At 38.6% G+C, this 18,933-nt stretch overlaps 1 protein-coding gene across 3 annotated transcripts in view; it reads right to left on the reverse strand.

The window, feature by feature from the left end:
* Nucleotides 1-18,933, reverse strand: part of LOC150097192 (uncharacterized) — a 336,086-nt gene that overhangs the window by 28,600 nt on the left and 288,553 nt on the right. For all 3 annotated transcript variants that reach the window (XM_090406866.1, XM_090406865.1, XM_090406864.1), the window contains one exon: nucleotides 6,415-6,547. In XM_090406866.1, the coding sequence (XP_090262992.1) occupies nucleotides 6,415-6,547 (133 nt within the window). The remainder of the gene's footprint in view (nucleotides 1-6,414; nucleotides 6,548-18,933) is intronic.

Below are 18,933 nucleotides of genomic sequence, written 5' to 3' on the forward strand. Positions count from 1 at the left end.
TACTGACCGATCAGCATATCAGGAGTCGTTGTCAAGGTCTTAGAGAAAGTAGTCAATGGGAAAATACAGGAATAGATTGATGAAAATGAGATACTGTACAGGGGACAGCATAACTTTGTGAAGGGTTGATCATGCCTCAGTAACTTGCTCAAGTTTTATAACACAGTGACAGCTGAACTGGATAAGGGTAATTGGTTTACAGTGATACTACTGGACCTGGCTAAGGCATTTGACAGGATACCACATGGAATTCTAATCCGTAAACTTCAATATATGGGAATGGATATAGGGTTGGTGAGAAGGTGGGTGGTTTTGATGGAGAGATACTAGAGAGTACTTTACTCAGGAGTTGAGTACAAAAGATGGCATGTGACTAGTGGTGTGCCACAGGGTTCTGTTCTTGGACCACTGCTGTTTAATTTGTTCATTAACGATATAGGAAAGGTTCTAAGAGGAACAGTTCATTTGTTTGCTGATGATGTAAAGTTAGGGAGATTTATGAGAAGTAGAGCAGATGAATAGACTGTCTGAATGGGAGGTGTGTGGGGATATCAGTTTAATGTAGCAAAGTGTAAGGTTTTAAAATTTGGGAAGCAAATGTAGGATGCAAAGATGGAATGCAGTGTATAGGAATGGTGCAATATAGGAGATAAAAGATCTGGGGATGATGGTGAATAGGGAGTTGAAATTAAACAGACATTAGTAGCTAAAATTGGGAGAACAACATAGAAGATTATGAGAATGATGTGAAGAACACTAACATGGAGAAAGTAAGTATGTTATGATTTCATTGTACAAGGCTTTGATCAGACCACATATAGATTACTGCACAGATTTGGTTGCCTGAAGGAAGTGTTTGGGGGGGGGGGGAGATGACATGATCAAGACATAAGTTTGTAGGAGGTAATTACCAGATTAATATAAATGAGATTTTTCTTAGAATGTCTGGAGACAGGAGAGAATAAAAGACCATTCCTGGAAGCTGTATAAGGTTGATGTAAGCATGGGGTTAGGAGTAGATTTTTTTGCATGGAGAGTGTGATTGGAATGCAGTGCCTGAGAATGTGGTGAATGCATTTAAGTTAATGTATGATGAGCTGTGCGCGGGAGAGTTTGACCTCCCAAAATTGAGTCACTTGACTCCATGGAGGTCTGATAATAATAACAATAAAGTCCCTAATCTAGATCCTACTTAGGCAATATCCAGCTCAGATCTAGCTCTTTTATCCCTTAGACTTCTCCTAACCTACACCTTGCATTTAGGTCTGCAAAAACATGTCACAACATTCTTGTTTGACTTTTTCTATTATTTCTTCTGTAGTTTTGCTTTTATAGGATGAAAAACCTGAGTTAACCATCTATTCATTGGACATCATTCAGATGCTGTATGGTCACTCCATTCCTCAGTGATGTGCCACATCAATCCTCACCAGGTGATCCTCATTGAGGGTCTACCTTTACTCTTTTTCCAGGAACTTTACCTTCTACTACCGTTTTGAGAAGTCTTCCTTTCAATCCATCCAAAATATAGGATATAGCTTTCTTCCGTCAATATTTTTAAAGAGCTTCAAAGTTTGACTGATGCTTTCTAGTAACCATTCATTTGATTGCCTTTCAGTCTATGATCCTCAGCCTTTTATAACACCACATCTCAAAAGTGGTTTGCTTGGTGAATGTGTCGGTTGTGTTTAGTTAGGCTAGAAAATGTGTTTCTAAATTTAAATATAGTGTGGCTTTTTGTTGCAGTTGTGCATCGGTTAGACACAAGTGTCCTTCAGTGGTGTTATTGTTTGGAACTGTGTTGTATATATTGTGTTTTCACTGCCGTTTATTTCACTACTTCAACATGTAAAGATGGCATCCAACAAGAAACGTACGTCAGCGGTGCACAGGACTTCTACACAAAAGGCTGGCCCAGCATAGATTTTTCGTAATGGATGCATTGCGGAAACTGCTACATGTATGCGCTGAAGAATGTGAGGGATCTGTGGTTGGTCTGGCTAAGTGAGAAGAAAGAAAATGTCGACGTATGTGAGAAGTGTTGGGATAGGCTGGAGCATTTAGGAATGGAACCTGACATTGGGGCCATAGCAGAACTTTGGTGGGAGTTCATGAAAATGAAAAATGACCTTCATCTTCTGCATGAGGAATTGGAAGTGCTCAGTAAGGAGATACTGGAAGTTAAAACTGAGTCTAATGTGTTAAACAGAGAAATTAGGACTATAGAGATTACTTTAGCTGAAGTAACTAGAACAGATTTACGTATGGGTGAATCTTTGGTGAATGATGCAGTAATAAATAGTATGGGAGTGATTGGGAGTCAATAAAATAAAACCACAAGAGGCCTAGAAGAAACGAGATGTCGTGAGAGTGGGGGGGGGGGTAAGTAATAGAGTGTTGAGTAATGAAACTGGGAGAGTCATGCTGAATAGCGTAGAAAATGAGTCCATGAGTGACACTTGTGTGGACTTGAATGAAGTTAAGAGTGGTAAGATATATGGTGATTCTATGATTAAGGGTATGGAGAGTGGTATGCATGAGGAGTGCTTGGCTGGTGGGACAATAGAAAGAGTGGCTTTAGCAATAAAGAGAGGACATGAAGCAGACAAGATGATAGTTATGGTGGGTACGAATGATCTGAGTGGTGGTATAAATTGGGTAGGAAAAGATTTAAGAACATTGTTAGATAGTGTGAAGAGGAAAAGTGTCGATGGGAGGATAGTGTGTGTATGCTGCCTCGTTTTGACAATTACGAGTTAAGTAGATGAGCGATGATAATGAATGATATGATTGCAAGAATGTGGAAAAAAAGAGGTCTGGAATTTGTTGATGTTTGGAGTGTGTTTGAAGGAAAAAGACAGTTGTATTCTAGAGATGGGCTGCATCTGAACATGGAAGGAGACATAAGCGATTGAAGAAGTTACTGTTTTCTAAACAAGTTGAAGTAATTGGGCAGGGAAACTAATATTGAAAAGGTTGAGTGTAAGAGAGAGAAACTTTAGCACTGATTGTATATTTATTGATCCTTATTTGCAGAATAAATTGCAGAAGAGAGGGAATAAAAATCGGCATGGGACTACTGAAATTAGTGACTTATATATCAGTTCTAAAGCCGGTACAAGATCTAGAGGGAATCTGCAATTTTTGTATACCAATGCAAGAAGCATTCGAAATAAGAGAGAAGAATTTTTGGCATTAGTCAGTGCAATCTCCCCAAAAGTTGTAGGCATCAGTGAAACTTGGCTGTCAGTAGAAGATGTGGTCACTGGAATTGAATGTGATGGGTACAGTATTTTCAGAGAGGATAGAGAAGATAGAACAGGGGGAGGAGTACTGTTGATTATAACTGATGTGTTGCAGCCAAAGAAAGTAGTGTATCAAGATGATAGACATGTGAATGAGAGTTCATTTGAGGCAGTCTGGTGCGAAATAGTGACCAATGCAACCAAATTTACAGTTGGATGCTGCTATAGGCCAGGGAGTACAGGGGGAGATATTGAATTTATGCATCAGCAAATTAGTGCAATGAGTGCAGGTTTAGTGATTATTAGGGATTTTAATTATGGTGATACAAATTGGAAGGAGGAAATATCATGTAACAAAAAGGAAATGGAGTTCATACATCTTCTACAAGATAATTACTTGAAACAGCACACAACTGAAGGGACACGTGGTGTGAGAGTGTTTGACCTGGTTATTGGTTCAGAGGATATATGTATAAGTAAGGTGTCCTTGTTACCTCCAATTGGTGAAAGCGATCATGTGGTATTGACTTGGGAAGTTGCAAAATCTGTGGATTTTTCTGTTAAGAAAGGGTATATATGGAACTACAGGCTAGGCAATTATAACAAGCTTTGGAGTGAGCTTGCAGCCATCCCATGGCAGAACATATTGCAGGGGAAAGATGTTAGCAGTGCATGGGATAAAATCAGCAGGTATCTGAGGAAAGCAATATCAGATTGTGTCCCCATGGTCAGGAAGTCAAACAAGGCAGGTGTTGGATGAGCAGTAGTATCAAGCTTGACCTGCAAAAAAATAAAATGTTATGGAGAATTTACGTGCTGATGGTATTGAGGTGACAAAATCAGATGTAATAGTCTAGTTACTGAGTGATCACTTTTCAAAAGTCTATCACCCAAGTGAGGATATCTCTGTACCTGTAGCAATAACTAATGGGAGAATTGAAGCTAAGAAATCAGAGGTATTTAATATATTGCAAAATTTAAATGCAAACACTGCTGTAGGCTTAGATGGAATATCAGCTTGGGTGTTGCGTGAAAGTGCAAATGAATTGTCAACCCCTCTTACTTGGATATTTAATTTAAGTTTGAACTCTGGTATGGTCCCTATGGAGTGGAAGTTAGGCAAAGTGGTTCCTTTGCATAAGGGTGGCTCTAAAACTGCAGTAGTTAATTACAGACCAATCACCATCTCAGGAGTAGTGGTAAAAGTATTGGAAAAGTTGGTTAAAGACAAAATTCAAGAATGGGTGGATCAGGATATGATACTCTATAGAGGCCAACATGGTTTTGTTAAAGGAAGATCCTGCCTTAGCAGTCTATTAACTTTTCATAATAGAATGACATCTGAGTTGGACAAAGGAACTGGCTACACAGTGGTACTTCTGGATTTTGTTAAGGCTTTTGACAGGATACCCCATGGAACACTGTTACGCAAATTGGAGCAGATGGGAATGGATACTAAATTGGTGATATGGATAGGAGAATGCTCAGGGAGAGATACCAGAAGGTGGTGTATGGAGGAGCCGAGTCCAGGATGAGGCAGGTGACCAGTGGTGTGTCTCAGGGCTCTGTGCATGGGCCATTGTTGTTTAATTTGTATATAAACGATACAGGAAATGGCTTACAGGGAAATATTCAGTTGTTTGCTGATGAAGCAAGTTGGGTAATGCAATAAAAAAATCAAGCTGATGTTGAAAGTTTGCAGATTGATTTAAATAAGCTGGTAGAATGGGCAAAAGGTAATGGATGTCAGTTCAATGTGGAAAAGTGTAAAGTCATGCATTTTGGGATTAAAAGATTACCAGCTGTGTACTACACTGATGGAACAGTACTCCAAGAGATTGATGAGGCTAGGGACTTAGGGGTGTTGGTAGATAGGGAGATGAGGTTCAAAGGACACATTGCTAAAGTGTCCAAGATTGCACATAGGATTACTTGGTTGTTGAGGAACACACTGACATCCAGAGATAAAAAGGTTATTATTCCCCTTTATAAAGGATTGATACTTCCACGTTTGGATTACTGTGCTCAGGTCTGGTCATCTGGATTCCTTGGAGATGAGGAGGCTGTGGAGAGGGTTCAGAGAAGAGTGACTAAGTTGGTAAGTGATGTAAAAAATGCTCCCTACATTGATAGATTGAGAGCTTGTGGATTGCAGAGGTTGGTTGAGAGGCAAAGAAGAGGGGATATATGATAGAAACATTCAAATTACTGAAAGGTTTTTATAGGATTGATGCAGGGGAAATGTTTCAGCTGTGTGATAGTGATGGAAGAACAAGAGGTCGTCTCTGGAAATTAAAGAAGAGTGTGGTTAACAAAGGTGTCAGAACAAGGTTTTTTGCCTGGAGAGTGGTGAATGTTACTAAGTTGGTAAGTGATGTAAAAAATGCTCCCTACATTGATAGATTGAGAGCTTGTGGATTGCAGAGGTTGGTTGAGAGGCAAAGAAGAGGGGATATATGATAGAAACATTCAAATTACTGAAAGGTTTTTATAGGATTGATGCAGGGGAAATGTTTCAGCTGTGTGATAGTGATGGAAGAACAAGAGGTCTTCTCTGGAAATTAAAGAAGAGTGTGGTTAACAAAGGTGTCAGAACAAGGTTTTTTGCCTGGAGAGTGGTGAACGAGTGGAATTCATTGCCTGACTTAGTTGTGAGCTCTTTGTCTGTAAATGAATTCAAGAAGAGATATGACAGATATTGTTTTGCTAGTTTGGATCTCCCGCGATGAGTCTACTGACTCCATGGAGATACCAGTAATAATAATAATAATATCTTTTTCCTATCAGACTACTTTACATTCCAAGTCTAACATCCATAAGTTGCTGTTGGAAAAACAGCTGCATCCAAAATACTCAACTTTGTTCCTGTGGAAATCGATCAATCTTTCCAGATTTTAGAGAAGTGTTTGACTATTGTTTTAGCCATTCTTATTCATAATACTCATATAGTTGGTCTCCTAAAACTGCCATAACAAAAGTTTAAGTAAAAAAAAAATTCACCTTATCAGTAATGTTCTGAGGGAGGGGAAACCTAGTATCTGGCATTTCAAATGAGTAAATGAAAGTTGAATTTCAAATGTTTTATAAATTAATTATTTTAGTGAATACACACACAATTTACAGCAATTTACATATAACAATATCTAGTGATGCAGTTTGAATAACTAACCTGATGATTAGCTTCCTGCAGCTGTTGACCAAGACTATCCAATCTTTCTTCAAAGGATGCAGTTTCTAGGCACTTTACAGAATATTTCTCAGTTAATGAAAGGATTTCTGTTTTGATTTCTTCTAGTTCTGCCCTATTTTGTTAAATAAAACAAAAAAGTGAAATTTTAAAAAAACTAAAATGATTAGTATTTTAATCTAAACAAAAAAATTATACAAAGTTTATACAAAGTATCTTCAAAACAAAAATATCACTTTTGTCTTTGATTTAACTCTCAGAATCTTCCTTGTCTAGCCCCACTTATGTGGTCCTAACTGTAGTATGCCACTGACATTTCCCGTACTAATATGACTAATCAACGTCTTCAAGGGACTAATTTGATATAAGTTTGTAACCTTTCATGGGTTGGATTATCAAATAAAAGCACTTCTGATTGGGCAAGCATCAAATGAATACATATGGTACTGATAACTGTATCCTCAGTAAAGTAAACATCTATTCAGATAGCACTTCAGGTGGTGCACAGTCAGACAGACATCAGGCAGTGAAGTGCATTAACAATGAGTGAGAAACTGTATTAATAGTTAAAAATCTAAATGAAAGAGGACAAAATACTCATTATTTCTGATCAGGTAAAAAAAGTGTATGTGCATTAGGCTTTGCTAATATAAAGTAACTATATGGTGGGGCCAGCATTTTGTCAAGGCTAGGATATGTGCACCACACTCCATTCAGGATCTTCCTTCCCACAGAAGCTTCATGCTTTGCTTGGAAACTAACATAACTTAAGGTTAGGTTCAGCAGTATGTGAACCAGTTATGGCAGTCAGTGCATCTATATGAGAGTTAGTGTCACAAATGGTTGAATGCCATGAGATAGCACATGTTAGAGCATCCACATGATTTTGCATATAATGCATAACATTCTGGGAATGTACAGGAATCATAGTGCATAATCCACTGACTCACAAATGTGTAGAAATTGCATCATTATGTCCCAACAAAAAGATGGATGTAAAAATGAGATAAGGAGAAGAATAGCACTAGCTAAGAAAGCAATGACTGATTTAACTAAGATCTGGAAAGACAGGCACATCTCTAAAAAGACCAAAATTAAGCTTGTATAAAACTTTTTTTTTTTTTTTTTTTATCTTTCTCTATGCTTCTGTGTCTTGGATAATGACAGAAGAAGAATTGAGGTGTTCGAGCTCTGGTACTGGAGAAAATTGTTAAGAGTGTTTTGGACAGAAAAAATGAACAAACAAAAGCATCCCAGAAGAATTGAATATCTGCACAAGACTGATAAACATAATTGACAAAGAGAATAGTGCAATATTTTGAACACATGTAGAAGGGAAGGCAACTGCCTGGAAAAAATAATCATTCAGAGTAAACCGTGTGGGAAAAGAAATAGAGGAAAAACTCCCCAACAGGGGAGTTTTTCCTCTATTTTTCCTCTGAGACAGTCCCAACAAACAACTTTTGAATGTCACATAGGGAAGGTAATGCATTGCATAATGGCCATTAATGAAACATACATGCAGTTATGTCAACCTGAAATGAAACAAACTAGGAGAATTATATATGACCATGGAAAAAGGAACACCCAGGATTACTCAGTATTGCAAGAAACTTCATCAAGATCTAGGTAATATGAAGATGCTGATTGTGGGATATAATGTGTGTGTTCTCCTTGGCCATGTAGTGTTGAGCACCTCCACAGCACAGTGTGAAGAAAACAACATTAGTCCTTCAGATCAAATTTACCTGGGTCTCATAAGAAAGAAACAGGGCCCCGTCCCCACCATCACCAAAGTAAGCTTTTTTTTTTTTTATTCTGCAAAACAGACAAACTGGTTGAATAATACTTGTAATTCGAGGGATAGATTCCAGTATTGAGACCACGTGTTTATTAAATACGAACAGGATACGTGAAAACCTGACAAGATTCATAAGTTGTATGACTTATATCATCAGGGGCATTGGTGTATAAAAAGTTAAACACAACTAACAAAGATTAAATTCATAGTCCATTAGAAACATAAACATCTAATAGACTATGAATTTAATCTTTGTTAGTTGTGTTTAACTTTTTATACACCAATGCCCCTGATGATGTAAGTTATATGACTTATGAAACTTGTCAGATTTTCAGGTATCCTGTTCGCATTTAATAAACATGTGGTCTCAATACCGGAATCTATCTATCAAACTACTGAACCACAGAAATCTTTGCACACAAATACTTGTAATTGTTGTTGTGTTGTTGAGTCCATTGAAGAGCTTCTAGATATTACCATGGGCATTTAGAACTTCTTGGCAATCTGTTGAACTTTGATGGAGTAGAGCTTTTCTATAGAGTTATTGTCAATTCTTAGTCCAGTCCAGTTTGTTAGTATGGATTCCAAAAGAAGGAAAACAAGGCTGAGAATGTCCTAAAAGAAAGCGGAGTGATGAATTGTCAAATTTTGTTGGGAAAAATTGGTCAACCATTGCTAAGAACAGAGAAAGGTGGAAGGAACTAGAGGAGCCCTTTGTCCAGCAGTGGACAGAAAATGGCTGAAAAGATCATCTTCATCATGATGCTTGTCAAGGATTTAGGCCTAGAGTGGCCTGTTCTGGCTTAGAAGTCATTGTTGAATCTCTTAAGAGGACGTCTAGGTTTTCTTTTTCCTAATGGTTTGTAATTTAAGGCTTGTTTTGGTAATCTTTCTGTTTTCATTCTTTCAACGTGTTTCATCCATTTATGTTTATATCTTTTAATTTTTTCTATTACTGATTCCTGGTTTGATTCTTTCATAATTTCTTTTGTGATCAAATAGAGTATACTAACTATTTGAATAAAATAGAGTATAATAGGCTAAAAAGAAGAAGACTGTCAATTTTCTGTAGAGCAGCAGCAATTGCTGGACAAGAATAGATATGGGAAGGTGCTAGTTCGACTCCTGGACATTTATTGCATATTTCATATGCTTCTAGTACTGTCCAGATGAATTTTCATGCTTTTAAAATGTTCTGTTCTTAGTCTGGACGACTGTGGCTATTTCTCTATTTTCATTAATGTTTTACCGATCTTATTTTTGTGACAGAGTTAGTGATAATGGGTGTAATTTTTGAGGTAAGTATCTTGCTTCTTTGGCTAGTCTGTCTGTCTGCCTCTCATTGCCTTCAACATTTATATGGGATGGTATTCATTGCAGTGTACAGTTCTTATTTTTCAAATTTAAGGTTGTTAATTGTTCATGAATTTCCTGTGTGAGTTTTGTTTTTCCATTTTTTTAATGCTTCAAGTGCAGATTTTGAGTCACTATAGATGGTTATTCCTTCTGTAATGTTTATTACTTGAGAGCTGCTTGCATCGCTGTTACTTCAAAAGTGAAGTTTGAAGCTATTTTGCCAGCTGGTTTCTGATCAAACTACTTGTAATTAACAGACATAATACCCTGGCCTCAAGGCCTTAGTAATTTAAGCTAATTTTAACCAATCACCCATGAGCCAGTCAACACAGTTTCTTTAACATCACTTATGTCTAGTGCTAGTACAGAATCACTCACATAGCCTTAATAAAAAACACACTGCCAATATAACAGAACAATGTGGAATGGTCTAGTGGAAGACTTTCAAACATCTAAGTTATTTCCTATAAGTCATCTGTTGTGTCGGAAATTACCAGACCACTATAAGTCAGCCATTGGTTTCAGACATAACATGAAAGAATAGAATCTTAACGTAAAGACATGCTTAAACTCTCAAGAGTTTACATAGAAAGGCAACAACTAACTTGTAAATGTAAAATGTATCAATTTAATTATTAATGTTCTTGTAAAATAATTCAAATATTGTTTTAGAATAATACCCAATACTGGGAAAATTCATGTTAACCAATCAGCAGAAGGCCTGATCATTATGTAATAGTCCATGACACAGCAGAAAATCCGAAACGTCATCCGGTAACCCCTGCAGTAACAGTTCCGTCGAGAGGGCTGCTGAGTAAAGTACGTGACCTTACCTGACGAATCAAAGACGGCTGAGTGAGTGACATAGACAGAGAGAGAGAGAGGGCGCTCGGCGCTAAGATATAAGGAGCGGCGTGCACTTCAAATGCCCTCTTGTTTTCTGCATTTTTCCTGTGTGCCAGTTAGAAGGCCATGGAGGCCAAGGAAGCTTGTCACCGGTGTCCAGCAACCCTCCACGTTACAGTGGGTCCCGTTGCATACAGGTCACCCATCTGAACAACGTGGAACCAGCAGACAGGGCCATTAGTGAGCTACCGCCAATGTGACGATTTCGAAGGGCTCAACACTTCGGAAGGAATGAGTGAAGAAAGACAGCGGAACGACAAGGAAATCTTGATATATCCGAGGAAGGATCAGACATAAAACAAAGGGACCACCACGCTAAGGAGATTAACTGGTAAGGCAAATATTTCTTACCTTATATGCATGAGAAGTGCTGTAGAAACCAGAGTGAATAAAGAAAGGGGAAAGCCTTAAGCATAACCCTGCTTGACCTGGCTAGAAGATCCGTTTTGGACTATACGTCTTGATAGGACCTTCCTGCTGTGACTTGTAAATTTGTGTTTGTGTGAACTTTTAATGGAACAGTTTTAGAAATGAAGTGCTATATGTAATGCCATAAATGAAGTTTCTGCTCTGTATATTGAGCCTGCAATTTGCATAAGTTAAATAGCAAGGTGTTTACCTCTCATAAGATTAGCAATTTATAGGAGTGAGAGAATGTGTCATGTATAAATTGATTTATTAAGTATTGTTAAACTTGCTTAAGGACAGCAGTATCAGTTAATCTTAGCGCAAACCACACTGATTAATTAATGTTCTTCAATTAGAATTATATAAGCTTGCACATTAGGAAGTGCATGAGAAGAATTGATTGAGCCTATTGTTATGAGTGGGCACTTGTGCATGAACTTACTTCCTTTTTTTAGTATTATATTTACATGATTTTTCCGGTATATGAATTTAGCTGCATTAAAATGTTTTATCTTAATTAAATCAGAGTTTGTATGCTTCCGTTGTTCGAGACTGACCTACCACTTATAAAAACCGAACCTGTGTAAGTGGGGGAGGAGACACTCGATGTTAAGTAAAGAGGGGAGCCGTGACTGCATACCACGTGTTCCCAATGCTAAGCAATATTGTCGAGATAGTTTGTTAAAGTAAGATTAAGTATCAGAAACTAGTCACCAGCTGGTGCAGTCGATTTAAGATAAACAAATTTGTCGGAGGCTAATTTCTGGTAAGTGTAAGAAGTAACCTGTAAAGAAAAGGTAAAACTATACCAAGTAAAAGCAAGAGTAATGACAGATATAACACATCGTTATCATATTCCTGATATCTACCCTCAAGGGGGTGTACAGAATATGATAGTACTACATGACAAACTTACAGCATTACTAACTTCCTATCTATAATTTTCTTCCAAATCAATCTGTTACCTGTCAAGACTCCAACGTCATCAGATCTTTTATTTCTTTCTTCTAATGCACTTTTTACTGTATCAATCCACCTATATCTTTGGTCTTCCTCTGGATCTTCTTCCTGCCAACCAGGGAAGAGGGAATTTTCAATTCCCGTAAGTCAGATGTCTGAAATTCTAGTGTTCTGGTGGGTAATGGACGGGAGTTCATACTGTAGAACCTCTCTTTGGAGCAAATAGTCCTAATTCTAATTTATTAATATTAATGTATTAAATATATTAAGTATTCAATTGTGTTCTGATGAATTAACTTTTTTTTTTTTAAGTGGTGGTGATGATTTTTTTCAAATCAATCATGCCCATGAAAGGCTAGTAATCTATAACACATTATAATCCTCCTTATACAGTTTCCAGCAATGGCCTCTTGTTCTACCCCTCCCTTTCCCATTCTATGAAAAATCTCTTCCATATCAACCTGATAACAAACTCTGACTAGCTTATATGTCTCAATCATAAACACCCCTCTTTCCTATTCACAAGGCTCAACTTATATTCTCTCCATTTGTTCTTGTATTTCCACATTCTAAAGACCACTGCCATCTTTGTGAATCTTCTCTGGACCCTTTCCAACATATCACCATGAAAACAAGGCAACCAAATCTGTGCACAAGAATCCATATGAGGCCTGATCAAGGCCTTATACAATGGCATCATAACCTCTCTATTTGTACATGTCAGGGTCCTCCATATCATTGCCATTATCCAATGTGACATCTTCACAACATGTGCGATGTAGCCCCTGAATTTCAGGTCCTTGTCCACCATCATTCTTAGATCTCTCATTTCCTCTACTTCCTTTAAAGTTTCTCCACCAAGTGTATACTTTGCCTCCTATGGTTGCTTACCAAATCTCAAAACCTTACACTTTGCAACATTGAACTGACAGTTCCACTTAGCTGTCCATTCATGCAATTTATTCAAGTCCTCTTATAAGGCCATAAGATCTGCTTGGCTTTGCATTGTTGTCCCCAATTTTGCATCATCTGCATATCACTAGTTAAACCCATCATAATATCATTAACATACAAAGTGAACAACAATGGTCACAAAACTAACCCCTTCGGTACACCACTAATGACCTTCCACTTTTGGGATACTGCATCCCATATATAACTTTCTCATACCTTATCATCCGCTTGAGGGCTACACAGTGTGTAACGTATTTTAGTATTTATATGTATGTGTAATTGATTGATTATATGTGTAATTGATTACACATATTATCAATATGTGTAATCAATAATACGTTACACATATTGATAATATGTGTAACGTATTATTGATTTAATCTTGACGTGGTATTGTTTGTTTTTGGTAGCTTGGTGTCCGTGTGATTTCCGCTTTAATTAAATTAGTAGTTCAAAGATATGATTGATAGTGTAGCACATTGCACCAATGCGACGAAAAACAATGGAGACCAGGACTTTGTCATCTTTGTTCAAAAACTTAAATGTAAGAGAATTCGTCCAGTGTGACATGTGTGGTATGTATGCATTCCTGAAAGAGGCTAGAGTTTGGATAGATAATGATAGTGGTGGGAGACTGCCAAAAGTGTAAGAAAAGTGAGCCATTGAAGTGTGGGTCAGGTCGTAAGATAGTTGTAGAAGATAGCCAGAATGTGAGAGAAAATAGTGGTTTGACAGTAAATTGTGATGTTGTACAAGATAGCATTTAGAGCGGTAATGAAAGAGAGAGTGGAAGTAATTATACAGAGAGAGAAAATGGTTTGAATGATGAAAAAAATGAGAAATTAGCTTAACGAGTGAGATCACATGGTTATGTGGAGTAATACACAGGGCAAAGTGGCAGTTGGAGTGACTGCAAAACTCTTTCCTGAGTGCCTCGGCAAACAGAAATAAGCAAGTGTACAAAAGGAATAATAAGCGTATGATTGGAAGTGTTTCAGAAATGAAAGAAAGAGTGTTGTACGGTGACTCGTTGGTAAGAGGTGTGATAGATGACAGTTTAACTAAATTATACTTACCGGGTATGAAAATTAAGGATGTAAGTGAGAGTATTAGAGTGCAGAAGCAGAAGGTGAAAGAAATGATAGTCGTAGCGGGAATAATTGATTTGAAAGGAAATAAATTTGATATGAGAGAGGACGTGAAGGAATTATTAGAGGTAGCGAAAGAAAAGAGTGACAGGGTTAGGATAGCGAGTCTGTTGTCGCGGTATGACTCTTCTTTGTCATACCGCGACAAATCAATTATTCCCACTACGACTATCATTTCTTTCACCTTCTGCTTCTGCACTCTAATACTCTCACTTACATCCTTAATTTTCATACCCGGTAAGTATAATTTAGTTAAACTGTCATCTATCACACCTCTTACTAACGAGTCACCGTACAACACTTTTTAGAAGGAGAGCCATAATCGCAAATGACATTATGCACAGGTTGTACAGACAGTGTGGTGTGGAGTTTGATGGGTGAAAGGATTTGTACAAGATGGATGGCTTACATTTGAATGGATTTGGTGTGTGAAGACTGGAAAAAAGTGTTGCTGAATGAAGTGAGAGTGGATGTGCAAAATCAGGGAAACTAGAACTATTGAGGGGAGGAAGTGGATATGCAGACATCAGTGAGGCAGTTGAGTATAAGAATGTTTATAATGTGCCAGAGCCAGTACGAAGGACAAGAAATCAGAATGGATAGTTAGTATAACGAATCAAGATAGGGGTGGGACAAACGGACCTCTGCATTTCATGTATACTAATGCCAGGAGTATTAGGAACAAGAAGAAAGAATTTTTGGTCTTGGTTGGCTCTTCCTGGCCACAGGTTATTGGCATTAGTGAAACATGGCTGACAGAAGATGATATACTTAGTGGGAGAGAATGTGTAGGGTATAGTGTGTTCAGGAGGAACAGAGAGAATAAAATGGGAGGAAGAGTGTTACTGATGACAGCTGATGAACTACAACTAAGGAGAATAAAAGTTGTATTGCAGAATAGTGAAAAGAGCTCATTTGAGACTATTTAGTGTGAGATTGAGACTGACAGAACAAAATATACAGTGGGGTGCTGCTATACACCAGGTGATGGAACAGATGGTGGAGATAGTATGCATAGGCAAATTGATGAAATGAGTGGAAGGAGGGTAATTATTATGGGGGATTTCAACTATGGTAACATTGATTGGAAGGAGGAGAGGACACATGTGAGGAAGGAACTCGATTTTATTCAGTTACTGAGGGATAACTAACTGAGATGTAATGGAAAATACTAGGGGTTCAAGAGTGCTTGACCTGGTAATAGCATCTGAGAATTTAAATGTAATGAATATGACCATGTTACCACCTATTGGTCAGAGTGATCATAGGGTCTTGACCTGGGAGGTGGCTAAATGTGTGAAATTTTCGATTAAGAAAGGGTACATATGGAATTACCGTGCTGGCAAGTATGACAACTTCTCAGGAGATTGCTTGGTTCAGTGCCATGGCATGCAAAACTGTACGGGCTGGAAGTTGACAGGGCATGGGAAGTGGTCAAGGAGCATTTGCAGGTGGTTATGGCTGACTGTATACCTAGAGTTCGAATAGTAAATCAAGTAGGGGTTAAATGGATGAATAACACCATTAAACTTGAGCTGCAAAAAAAGAAACAACTGTGAAGGGAATTTAAAGAGAAAGGTGACCTGCAGGCACACGAACGGTATAAAGCGCAGGCCAGAAGGGTAACGAGTGTGGTGAGAAAAGCAAAAACGGATTATGAAAGAAAATTAGCCATGCATGCTAAAAGAGAATCCCAAACAGTTCTTTCAATATGTAAAAGAAAAACTGTACATGGCAGAATGATTTTAAGGAATGCCGATGGTAAGGTGGTCACCGAATCAGTCGATATACTGGAATTACTCAGTGAGCACTTTGCAAGAGTATATCATCCAGGTGGTGACATTGAAGAAATGAAGGAACCATTAGTTTATATGGGAATTGTGGGGAATGAAGTGGAGGTGAAAAGTCTATTACAGAACCTTAATGTGAATACATCTGTGGGATTGGATGGTATATCAGCATGGGTCTTACGTGAAGAGGCTAAAGAATTGTTGGTGCCCTTGACCTTATTGTTTAATCTGAGTCTCTGGTCTGGTTTAGTCCCGAAGGGATGGAAAGAGGGGATCCTCCTTTATGCAATAGTTCCATTGCATAAAGGAGGATCCAAGACTACTGTTGCAAATTACCGGCAGATCGGCATATCAGGAGTCGTTGTCAAGGTCTTGGAGAAAGTAGTCAAGGAAATGGATTGGATTGATGAAATACAGGAATGGATTGATGAAAATGAGATACTGTATGAGGGACAGCATGATTTTGTGAAGGATAGATCATCCCTCAGTAACTTTCTCAGGTTTTATAACACAGTGACGGCTGAACTGGATAAGGGTAATGGGTTTACAGTGATACTGCTGGACCTGTCTAAGGCCTTTGACAGGATACCACATGGAAGTCTAATCCGTAAACTGCAATATAAGGGAATGAATATAGGGTTGGTGAGATGAATAGGAGAGGAGTAGTTGATGGAGAGATACTAGAGAGTAGTTTACTCAGGAGTTGAGTCCAAAAGACAGCCTGTGACTAGTGGTGTGCCGCAGGGTTCTGTTCTTGGACCACTGCTGTTAAATTTGTTCACTAATATATATATAGGGAAGGATCTGAGAGGAACGGTTCATTTGTTGACTGAAGTTGCAAAGTTGGGTAGGGCAATAGTGAATGCAGAAGATGTCAAAAATTGCAGGATGATTTGGATAGATTGGAGGTCTGGGCTAAGGAAAATGGATGTCAATTTAATGTGGCAAAATTTAAGGTTATGCATTTTGGGGTGAAAAGATTAGCAGCAGTATATCACATTGGTGGAACTGTACTCCAGGAGATTGATGAGGCCAGGGATTTGAGTGTTGGTGGATAGGGGGTTGAAGTTTAGGGGGCACATTGCAAAAGTGACTAAATCAGCTCATCAAATCACTTGGATGCTGAATTATACTTTGACGAACAGAGATAAGCAAGTTATTGTTCCTCTGTATTGATAAGACCCCATCCTGATTATATGTCCATATCTGGTCACCTAGGTTTGTTCTTGCCCAGCTTCCATAGGTGTCCCCTAGTTCTCCCACCACCAGTCCTGATCTCAAAAATATCCTCTGAATTAATCCTATAGAATCCCTTTAGCAATTTGAATGTCTCGATCATATCTCCCCTCCTCCGCCTATCAACTAGTTTCTGCAACCCACAAATCTTCAACCTGCTCTCATATGGTTCATTCCATAGACCTGTTATCATCTTAGTCACTTGCCTCTGGATCCTCTACACCTCCTCCCCATCAAGAAGGAATCGAGGTGACCAAATCTGGGCACAGTAGTCGAGATGAGGTCTTATCAAGGCTCGGTACAGAGGTACAATAACTTGCTTGTCTCTGCTCGTCAAGGTATTTTTCAACAACCAAGTGAGTTAATGAGCTGATTTAGCTACTTTTGCAGTGTTCCCCCTAAACTTCATCTCCCTATCCACCAACACTCCCAAGTCCCTGGTCTCATCAATCTCTTGGAGTACAGTTCCACCAATGTGGTATACTGCTGCTAATCTTTTCACCCCAAAATGCATAACCTTACATTTTGTCACATTAAATTGACATCCATTCTCCTTAGCCCAGAACTCCAATCTATCTAAGTCATCCTGCAAGACTTTGACATCTTCTGCATTCGCTATTGCCCTACCCAACTTTGCATCATCAGCGAACAAATGAATTGTTCCACTTAGATCCTTCCCTATATCGTTAATGAACAGATTAAACAGCAGTGGTCCAAGAACAGAACCCTGCAGCACACCACTAGTCACAGGCCGTCTTTTGGACTCTACTCCTGAATAAACTACTCTTTGATATCTCTCCATCAACCAACCACCTATCCACCTCACCAAACCTATATCCATTCCCATATGTTGTAGTTTACGGATTAGTATTCCATGTGGTATCCTGTCAAACGCCTTTGCCAGGTCCAGCAGTATCACTGTAAACCCATTTCCCTTATCCAGTTCAGCCGTCACCTTGTTATAAAACTTGAGCAAGTTACTGAAGCATGATCTACCCTTCACAAAGCCATGCTGTCCCCTGTACAGTATCTCGTTTTCATCAATTGATTACTGTATTTTTCCCTTGACTACTTTCTCTAAGACCTTGACAACGACTCCTGATATGCTGATCGGTCAGTAATTTGCAACCGTAGTCTTGGATCCTCCTTTATGCAGTGAAACTATTTTCCCCTCTTTCCATCCCTTCGGGACTAAGCCAGACCTGAGACTCAGATTAAACAACATGGTCAAGGGCACTGATAATTCTTTAGCCGCTTCACGCAAGACCCGTGCCGGTATACCATCCAATCCCACAGATGTGTTCACATTAAGGTTCTGTAATAGACTAGTCACCTCCACTTCATTCATCACTATTCCCATATAAACTAATGGTTCCTTCATTTTTTCAATGTCACCACTTGGATGATATGCTTTTGCAAAGTGCGCGCTCAGTAACTCCACTATATCGACTGATTCAGTGACCACCTTACCATCATCATTCCTTAAAATCATTTGACCGTGTACAGTTTTTTTCTTGCTTGCAGCATATTGAAAGAACTGTTTTGGATTATCTTTTGCTTGCAAAGCTAGTTTCCTTTCATAGTCCGCTTTTGCTTTTTTTTACCACACTCGTTACCTTTCTGGCCTGCACTTTATACCGTTCGTGTGCCTGCAGGTCACCCCTTTCTTTAAATTCCCTCCACAGTTGTTTCTTTTTTTGCAGCTCAAGCTTAATGGTGTTATTCATCCATTTAACCCCTACTTGTTTTACTATTCAGACCCTAGGTATACAATCAGCCATTACCTCCTGTAAATGCTCCTCGACCACTTCCCATGCTCTATCGACGTCCAGCCCTTGCAGTTGTACATGCCATTGTACTGATCCAAGCAATCTCCTAAGCTTGTCATACTTGCCAGCACGGTAATTCCACATATACCCTGTCTTAATCGAAAATTCCACAC

Source organism: Typopeltis vanoorti, chromosome 17 (assembly GCF_054136105.1).
Source record: "Typopeltis vanoorti isolate ZY-2024b chromosome 17, IOZ_Tvanoo_1.0, whole genome shotgun sequence".
NCBI classification, from domain to species: Eukaryota; Metazoa; Arthropoda; class Arachnida; order Uropygi; family Thelyphonidae; genus Typopeltis; species Typopeltis vanoorti.